Source organism: Thermobia domestica, chromosome 13, assembly GCF_964235325.1.
Source record: "Thermobia domestica chromosome 13, izTheDome1.hap1.1, whole genome shotgun sequence".
Lineage (NCBI taxonomy): Eukaryota > Metazoa > Arthropoda > Insecta > Zygentoma > Lepismatidae > Thermobia > Thermobia domestica.
The window spans coordinates 187,099,086-187,109,571 of NC_137466.1; the positions used below are offsets into that span (position 1 = coordinate 187,099,086).

Genomic DNA, 10,486 nt, shown 5'->3' on the forward strand with positions numbered 1-10,486 from the left:
CAAACATTATCGTTCCATTTTGTTTCATGCGTCGTATATAAATCTATATTTCTCACGAAACCCCATAATTTCATTGTAGAGTATGATTTCATCTGTAAGTCACAGTCTACATAATTCGTCGAATGTTCTTCCACATTAATTACTAAACATAATGGAACACGGTACCCAAGTGAATCAAACGAAAATATGAAGGGTACACACTTCAGTTTGGTACATATCAGATTGTGAAGGTATTTTGCATACAAGTTAATACACTCTGCATCCGTTCCTCGCGATTAGATGCAATGTTATAAAACAATTTATAACTGGCAGAATTTTGATATGTCGGATACTGCGGGGAAGGTGTGAAGGGTTTAGGCAGAAAGGCCTTTAATATGTCATTAGCCAACAAACTATCAACATAATAAACAATATTTCAAAGTAAAGCTTATTTCATAGTTATTTACTAACATGCGGATGAAATTTGTACAATACAAGTTCAATTGACCTCCACGTAAAACAAGTAATTAGTTGAGCTGATGAACGTTAATTTAATTCTCGCAATAACAAGATAGTTCTCAGTAGGTGGTATTCGGAACTGTCCGAACAGTTGTATCCTCTTACTAGTGACATTGTAATTTAACGTGTGTACAAAGACATTGCCATATTTTTGATCCCTTTTCAACTGTAATTAACAACTTACAGATGTGGGTTTTAGAGGCCACTTTGCTTTTTCCCCCCCTCGCTCCGAAAATGGACACACTGACCAACTGCCTACACATGGTTCATTCCTTCTCAACGGAAAAAGAAAGATTTTCTGCTGAAAGTGTCAAATAACAAAACAACACAACCATTCGAGTTTCCAAGCTACTTTTTTCTTCGTCAAAACATTTAAGATATTGCATTCATTTCTCAAGTGACAGAGAAGATCAGCTTTTACTCACCCCCTATTCTGGCCAAGAACTATTAAAGAGTTTGAATTTCTTAACAACACCAGATTTCGGAAAAAATGTCTGTTTCACTACGATGTAGTGGGAGGAGAAGGCTAATAGGTCAATTTTCTATACCACCCACTAAGGCTTTTAAGCTTTTGCGATAAGATTATCAAAAATGTATTTTGAGTTTCTACTAGTACTTCATTATATACACAACTCTCGAAGAGAAAGAAAACCATTGAGAGCATGTGTATGGAAATACAAATTAATGTCAATCCAAAGCCTGACAAAATGCCATTAACACTTAAAACATATATGATGACAGCATACACATTAACGAGACAACTGGATTAGGATAACATTTGCAATATTTTAAACATACAACTACGAAAAAAGGAAAATTAGAACAATAGCACGCCATATTCTTAGGTGATAGCATGTTCTCGCATGAAAGTAGAATTTGAAGAAGAAATCTGGTACGGACATCAAATGGTTCGTAACAAAATTATTTCGTAGGGAAGCGAACAGAAAAAAATTAATAAATGGAAGGGTATAATAAAATTCTTTATTCTATTCTAATTTTATGAACAAATTCTTAGCTCTAAGTTAGGTAACTTTTATAATACATACCACACAGCCTTCAACTTTTTCCAGAACTTCCGTCAATTTCTTTCGTCCTTCATCTTCCTTTTCTTCTTTCTCCTTCTCTCTGAAATCAAGGTCTAAGGCAGGGACTTTGTCTCCCAGCAATGACGTCTCCATCAAAGAGTTTAATAGCGCCCTTTGTTCTGTCAACGTATGTGAAAGCTGGTACATCTCACTTTCCAAATCTGGATTTGATTAAGGATCTTACAATTATGTAATTATGTATATTAATTACAAAAATATTCAAGGATATTACTTTTATTATTTTTTGTACATAAACCGGATTTGAAGAGATTACAGTATACATGAATTTAAGTGTATATATAATGAATTTGATTCGAAAACTCCATCATTTTCACGTGAGAAACGTTAAAAAGGAGAAAAAAAAAAAAGCGGCAAGGCGCTGATGTAATACCGAATATCTCACGAACACGGAAAGATGTTGTTGTCGAGTCCAAATGTTACACAGAAAGTCACACCCGAAAAATGCAATAACGTATAGATTAGAGCGGCGTGGCTGCCGCAATACGGGAATCCCTACAGATGGGAAATTCACGTCTGGTTTCTCCAACTGTCTGTAGGGATCTCGCTGCGCAGCAATAGCTCCACTCCCATTTGTATGTCATTGTGTTTATTTGTCGGGTGTGACTTTCTATGTAATATCTGGACCTGACAATGGTGTCAGGTCAGGGTTTGCCCAAGTTGGCCCAGCCCGAATTGGACCCACCTGGGTTTTTGAGCTTTTTGTTAGTGTATTATTGGTACAACTAAGGTGATCACATTGAAAGTAATTTCTGTCAGAGGTGATCACATTGAAAGTAATTTCTGTCAGATTTTAGACTTTCCTTGGGAGAATCAGGTGCTTTCATGTTAAGGTATACAACAACATTCAACATGAGACCTTTATTAAGTTCTGAATGCACTGAATAAATTATATATATATATATTTAAAAAAAAAAAAAAAAGCTTATCCTGATATAGAACAAATTAATGTATGGATTATGCTTATAGCCTATTCGAAGTAAAATATGCAGTTTTGTACTTTAGAAAATACTTTCCGTAAATAGTGTGCTCGTGGACTCGGCAACACCGAGGGATGTTATCCCTCATACGTTTGATGGGTTTAAGGCCATAGGTGCCGGTACTAATAGTAAATACATAAATACATTACTAAAACTATTAGTATTATTTCTTACCTTTGATGTAAAACACAAGTATTCTTCAGTAAAATTTGGTTTCCCAACAACAAGAGTTTAGTTCAGTCATTTGTTGCTGAAAGAAGCATTCTTAGAGTCAACACCAGCAATAGCGTAAAAATTCTTCTCAAATTTAAGAAGCTTAACGCTTGGAGTTCCGAAGACCATGTAACGCTTACTATTTCAAGTGCTGAATTCAAATTTCCGTACTTGTGGAAATTTCGATGTTCAATAAATAAACCTGTATTTTCGAAAAAAGAAAAAAAAAATCTGCCTGCTGAAAGAAGCGCTCGGGAAATTCCCGCAATTGAACGCAGAAGCATCGGAAATGAATACTTCAACAATAAAACTATTTGTTTTAGGCTGGAAGATATTTAATTTCATTTAAGACATTTTGGAACAATTACATACTTTATAAAATATGAATTATATCTTTGTTATTTGTTTTAAATTAATTTTCAGGAAAGAACCGTCTTGCACCAAGTGCTCGGCAAATTCTCGTAACTGAACGCACAAATTATCGGAAGTGAACTTCAACAGTAAAGCCGTTTATTTTGCGCTGGATGATGTTTATTTCACATAAGACATTTTGTATCTATTTATTTATTTCATACAACATGAATTGAATCTTTGTTTTAAATTTATAGACCCCTTTTGGTATTCATATTTGGGGAACGTCAGTCAGGCTTCTGGATGACTTGATCTACATTTGTTCGTTTGTCTGCCAAGCTCCTTCATGGCTAAGCGGTTAGCGTACGCGTCTTCGGCGTGGGCGACCCTGGTTCGATTTCCGGCGGGAGCTCACGTGGTTCGGATTACACGTTAATCAGGAGGTCCCGTCTCATATATCCTCGCTGCTGAAAGGGACGTTAAACACAAAATCAACTCAACTCGTTTTCTGCCTCTGCTACACACACTACAGGGTGCAACTATCGGTCTTTTAAGTTAAAATTTCCAGAGTACAAGCACGAGATACTCTTATATTTCCTGTATAGATTTTGGCGGCATACCAACGTAAAACTTCAAAATGGCGTCTTTTTTTTTTTTTTTTTTTTTTTTTTTTCAAAATAGCAGTGAATAGAAAATTGTTGCAAGTTGTGACAATGACAATCTTGAAATATAAATCACATTTTAACACTTTTACTCTAAAAACATTGAAATATTTCGGAAGAAAAAAAAAAAAAAAAAAAAACGGTTAACCCCCCCCCCAAAAAAATTAAATCCGAAAATATCCGAAAAAACGCATATGGGCCCAGGTGGGTTGGGCTTTTTCAAAAAAGGCCGGGTTTTTTCAAACCCCGTGTCAGGTGATCGTAAAAAAACCTTTTTCTGTGTTCGTAAGATAGTCGGTATTATATTACACCTTCGCCGCTTTTTCAACGTTTCTCACGTGAAAACTATACTGTTTTCAACTGGCGTTCATTAGACATCTTTTGCTAAATCCCATGACTATCATCTCTTCCAGTTCGTCGGTGTATTATCTTACCACCCTGTATTACTGAAGTTAATTTCTCGAACAATCTCTTCGTCACATTATATCACAGACATGTGATCGAAATACTGGGGAAAAAATAATAAAACAAAAACTGGAATATAACAGGGAGCATAAAAACTACTTACACGTATGTCTGTTTATTAAAATTTAAAGATAATAATAATAAATCAATAAATAATCGGGAAACTGTTAAGGGATGACATTAGTGAATATTATGAGATGATAATTGTGGTGACTGCACTTGTATTTTAAAACATGATACATGCATGTGTAAATGGTTCAGGGTGTTTTGAGTTGTATTAATATGAATTTACGTAGATATAGAAAACTAGCAGGGTTGGCAAAAACCAGGGTTTTTTATTGAAAAAACCAAAAACCCCGGTTTTCTTGGTTTAAACTTTTTTTTTTTGTTTGTTTGTTTAAATAATTTGCTCAATGTATTTATATCACATATGGACAGAAATAAGTTTATTTTGCCTTGGTGTTATTATGCAACAACCGGGTTATACTGGAACGGGTTACATAAGCTTAAAGCGGAATCCAAACAGCTTCTCAGCTTACATCCCGGAGAAATTGTCCTCCATTTGAACTCTAACCGGGACTAATTGGCCTCAAATGCGATACGTCTGCCGATTCACTCACGAAGGACTCCTAGTAAAAATACGTTGTACTGATCTTTAGATACTTCTTAATATAATTGTCAAGAGTCATTTCAGAAGGACAAAAAGATAAACAGTTGCACAAGTGAAGCCATTATGCAGAATTACATATGGACAATTTCAAAATACTGCAGAGTACAGAAGAACTAATTTAGTCCAAATTATTTCACTGCGACTTTTGTTAGTCCAAGTTAAAGAAATACAAGGACTTACTCCGCATATCAGCAAGAAAAGTGAATAAAGATAGGAATTATTTGAGTCCACTTTGGCTCTGATTCATTTATACATAAATATATACCACAGATACTTCTGATTTCAATAAATGCCTCTCGTGGGGTTTGTATGTCCCCCCCCCAAAAGTACGGCATTTTGATATATTTTATCAATAGTAAACATTATTAAAACAAAACTATATTTAGAATTTTCCTTTGATTGCAATTGCATAACAATAATAACAAACTATAAAAAAAATCACAAAAGAAACATTCGTAAATTTATTTTTAAAAAGTTGCTTTTGTAATATAATCTTTTTGAGTAATGAATGGGAAATTTAGGTCTGAAAATGAAATGAAATGAAATCTTTAAGTTTAACGTCCCAGGGTTATGCCGGTTAGACTAAAGGAGACGGTGATAATGAGAAATGAGTGAAACGGTGGAATGAAGAAAGTGGGAGGAAACGGGAGAACCCCGAGAAAACCCACGAGCACGGTGTTTGTCCACCACAACGTTCACACGGCGCGAGCTGGGATCAAATTTAGGTCTGAATATAATACGAATAATATATGGGAATGAAACGTAATAATCCACAAATGTGTCTTCACGAAGATTTTAGTAACACTTACAATTTTACGAACTTTTTTTTTTTTTTAATTTATTTAACCATCTTGGTTTAAACCAGCCAACACTAAAAACTAGCGTAGAATAAATTATGTTAGAGTGTGGTTCGATGTAAGCTTAACAGCTACTGATAATGAATAATACTTTGTGGTGGTGTTAGTACTTGGAGTACTTAAATAAAGAGAGTTCCAGTGGTGGATAATACTGTTTTATGATCATATGTGCATTAGACTTAAAGTGGTGTTAGCTATAGCAACCATACACTAAGATATACGGAGACAGCTCATTTTACCAGAACTGAGAACACATACATACCATAGAAATTTAAGTTTCCTTGTTCGATTGTAATATCAATTTTAAGACTTTCTACAGAAACGAACCCAGATATACGGCTTACTGTGTCAGTGCGTTAACGATCATGCTAAGTAGTTGACCTCCATCCCATCATAGACTTTCATATTTGGAAGTGGTCTCTACGTCTTAGATCACGTGGTTTTAACTTGTAACACAAATTATCACTTGCACTTGTACGAGCCCAGTGACTCTTTCCTGCATAAACACCTTAATGATTAAATATTGGTTACATTTATTTGTTTATTTCAGAAATGTAGATATATGTTTCTGCTGAACACCTAACACTTACTATAGGTGAAATTACATTAAATTTACTGCTTCTTTTACGCGGAATGGCTAAGACGTGCGTTTTCTGTGTGAGTGATTCCGATTCCATCTTTGCGGGACACTTGCCTCGGATACATACAAACCAAGCCATTGGCTTGGTTCCCTCTTTTTAACATTAGGCCCTATATCATGCAGCCTCCGTGAAGAGGGGCATTCAACTCTAATCAACCAAACATTCAATTTCAAAGAAAAAGAAGAAAAAAATTTAGAAAGAACTGGAAATCAAATCCGGACCTCCGGCTTACCATACCGATATGTTAACAATTACGTTATTCAGTTCTTCTCAGACCAACTATAATATTCACAATTGAAAGCAGTATTGTGATTAATGCACCGGCATAGTAATCACGTGTTTGATACTCTAATGAGTTCCTCTTTATTTTTTGTTTATTTTTTTAATTAAATGGAATTTCACTCTTCTAAACTCAGAAAATAAGTGAATTTAGTTGTCTGCACTTTTCAAGTACGTCAGGTACATCAAGTTAATTTTGTCTTGTCAAAGACGTAGCGACTTTCAAGTACGTCAGGTACATCAAGTTAATTTTGTCTTGTCAAAGACGTAGCGACTGGAAGTTATTTTTTAAATTCAATAAATGAAATGATAACTTTTGTGTCATACTTTTCTTTATCTCAGTACTTGCGTGTACTCTTTCGTCATATTGACTTTTTAGTAACTTAATATAATGCTCGAACATGTACATAGTAATTTAAGTTAGGTTAGCTGTGGTATATTAGTGAAATAACTGGAGATTGATGCTATAGGATATGTAACACAACACATACAGGAATGTTGAAACTCAATTCTGTATCTTTTGCAATCTTTTTTTCATATCAATGTATTATGTTGCTTGTTACTGTAACTTTTGTCAAGAACTTACTCTTCTCAAAGAGCTTAATTCATTACATAAACATTGTAGATGTTGTCATCTTCTGATTTTTTTTTTTTTTTTAATTGAATAATCTCAACCATCTTACAACTTTTCTCATTAATATCACTCACCCAACCCAACCTTTTATTTTTTTTTTAACTTTTGTTATCGTAAAATTTTCATGAAAGTTGTTTTTGCTTTTTGTAATTCCTCCTACCTGAATACAGAAAACGTGGATGTCCCTTCTACCGAATTGTATGAACATCCATTTTCGATATACAAATCACTGTTCTTCTTTCCCATAGAACATGTTAAACCTCTGCAGAGTGTTTCAAAACAACACCGACAATGTTTGGGAGGTGATTCCTGACACCAATATAAGATAAAAAGTAGAGACCAACCTGGGTGCACAATTGCTTTCTTTCGGAGTTATAGGCTGCCGAAAACATGAAAAAATGAACCTTAGAGGTCCATAGTTCCAAAACTATGGGACCTACTGTAGTCGGCTCAAGACTTCACTTAGGAACTAGTATCCAAATATCTAGGTTTCAGAGTCCTGCAGTACTTCCGCAACAATTTTTATAGAGGTAGTTGGTGAATACTTCAAATTACACGCCCGTAGCCAAACTCACTATATAAAATTTGTAGTATGAGTGCCTTAGGATTCTGAAACATGTATTAGACACGACTACGGTTGGTTTCATAGTTTTAGAGCTACAGACTTTTAAAGTTCATTTGTTTTCATGTTTGCGGCACCCTATAACACCGAAAGGAAGCATTTGTGTGCCCAGGTTGGTCTATACTTTTTGTCTTATCTTGATGTCAGGAATCACCTCCCAAACGTTGTCGGTGTTGTTTCGAAACATCCTGTAACCGATTCCTGTCGTGAATTTTTCAACTTGCAGCAAGTGCAACTTCTTATAATTATTTGTATGTGATGAATGAAGTTTTTTAAAACTTGGTGGTGACGAAAGTTACAGAGATAACTGAAATTAAACACTGATATAAAGAAGATTGCAAGGGACACAGATATTGAGTTCGAACATTCGTTTAATTGCAGATATCCTTTGTCTGAATTGTTCCGCAAATAATTGGTTCCTCAGAAATGCATCCTTTTAGACGAATATATATGGCTTTCACAGTTATATTAATATTAATATAAAAACAATAGTAATGTTTAAACTCTCGTCCACCTGAAAAAATACGCTATAAGAAACTGAGCTCTGTTTCTTTCAAAGGATACGAGAAATTTCTTTTGCAGTTTCAATAAACTGCATATAATTCTGGTAAACATTTTTCTTGAGTAAAATGTTAGTTTCATCGGCAAGAGCTTGGATCTTCTGTCTCTGTTGTTGAAGTTCTTGGCCTCCAACGCATCTCTGTGATAATTCCTTAACGACTGGAAATAAAACAATCATGTTTTACATATTTATGCTAAATTACTATATACTGAATATACGTTTTACAATTCCTTACATGAAAAACTGAACTGTACGTATAGTCTTGACTACTACGGCAAAAACTTCTTAACATTATAGCTGTGGAGAGTGCAAAACACTTGAAGTTACAAAATGTATCTTTTGAAAAGAACATGTGTTTTATTTTTGGACAATTAACTTTGTGCTCTACTTTCATGCAAAATACTTAAAATTTAATCTTCTCTTTCAACTCTAACAAATACCAGTAAATTTATATTACATCAATGTCACATTAATATCATTAGTCTTCATTTATTGGTGACATAACTCATGCACCGTAGTTCTGTTGATCTGCTTCTACTAATACCAGCTAACGTACTCTTAAACTACAAAACTGAAAGGATACAGAGTGTCTCAAAAGTTCCGTTACACAGGGTAACTCTGTTATTATCAGTTACAACAAAATGTAAGAGGGAAATTGTCTCCAAATATGATGTTTTCAATCTAAAGTGAAGGATTTTTTTTTTTTTTTTTTTTTAAATCGGACGAGCCGTTTGGGCTGTACACTCTTTATGCGCCCAATGTTAAATGAAAATGCAATGTTGCCATTTACCTGGACCCACAAGATAAGTGAATGAAGTTACTGTTTTTTACGCAAACGTGTCGATGGACAGTCCCAATACCAAATAGTGAAAGTCGTGCCATTGTTCGCGTCTCAGCAAATGCATCAATTGGAGCGGAGTTACTAAAGTTAACCTTTCTTTTGCCTGTTAAATTTGCTGTTCATGCCAATAATAATATCAGGAGAACTTTAATGAAGTCTTTACACTTCAATTTCTAACTTAACTCAAGGGGAACACACTTAATCCTACTCAAATTAAGGTAATTCTGAATAATTGTGTTGTCCTCCCGATTCCGTCGTGGAATCGGTGCCTGAAACAAATCATGAAGAGAGCAGGGTTAGCATAAACTCGAGTCTGTGCACACAAACTCGAAATTCTAATTAAAAGGCTGTATTTGGCTCTCGATTTGACCTTGATGCGGTCACATCCAGAAATCGTAATCTCTCACATTGTACCAATTGATTTATATCATTAAATTACGCAGGAAAGTTTATAAAATTTTCGTATATATATAACGTATTTTCGTATGTATATATATATATATTTTTATAACAAAAGTAACTCCGGTTTTATCGTATTTGCTACATCAATTTCTCTAACTTATTACGGAACTCTACTTAAACCCACTTAATATTTCAAATTTAATGCTTTACAATTGTTGCTGTCTACGTGATTGCCTTCCAGAAACATCAAGAAGCCAATATACACCACACCACGAACATCTTTACCCAACAGAATATACTGAAGAGAAAGATACCCCAGTATAGCAATAGGGATCTACTTGTCAAATTAACCTTAACGAAGTACAAGGGATATATCGCTACGGCGCTAGCTTTATATTTTTGAATTAAAACTACATATCAAATGCAAAAATATTACGTCATATGGCACACTGGAAGTGATTTTTATTGATAGAAGTAAAATGACTAACTTACATTTATCTGGATTAAAGTCCGATGCTGTTATCTTCTTTGCTAAAACATCCGCCATTTTCGCACTACACACCTCTGAAACAATTGAAAAGTGAAAACGCGGAAATAAACAAACGAACTAAAGAGAGCGGTATGAACATATGACATAGTGTGCGATAAATAGGGAGTAATTTGTATTAAATATATTTTTATAATATTATTAGCAAAGATAGATAGT

General features: G+C 34.4%; 1 protein-coding gene across 1 annotated transcript in view; it reads right to left on the minus strand.

The window, feature by feature from the left end:
* Exo84 (exocyst complex component Exo84) overlaps positions 1 to 10,457 on the minus strand; it is a 45,040-nt gene extending 34,583 nt beyond the window's left edge. Inside the window, exons 1-3 of the mRNA XM_081737062.1 lie at positions 10,273 to 10,457; positions 8,540 to 8,695; positions 1,545 to 1,744 (exon numbers count right to left, since the gene is read on the minus strand). Coding sequence (XP_081593188.1) covers positions 1,545 to 1,744; positions 8,540 to 8,695; positions 10,273 to 10,327 — 411 coding nt within the window. The 5' untranslated portion in view covers positions 10,328 to 10,457. The remainder of the gene's footprint in view (positions 1 to 1,544; positions 1,745 to 8,539; positions 8,696 to 10,272) is intronic.
* Between the last annotated feature and the right edge of the window lie 29 nt (positions 10,458 to 10,486).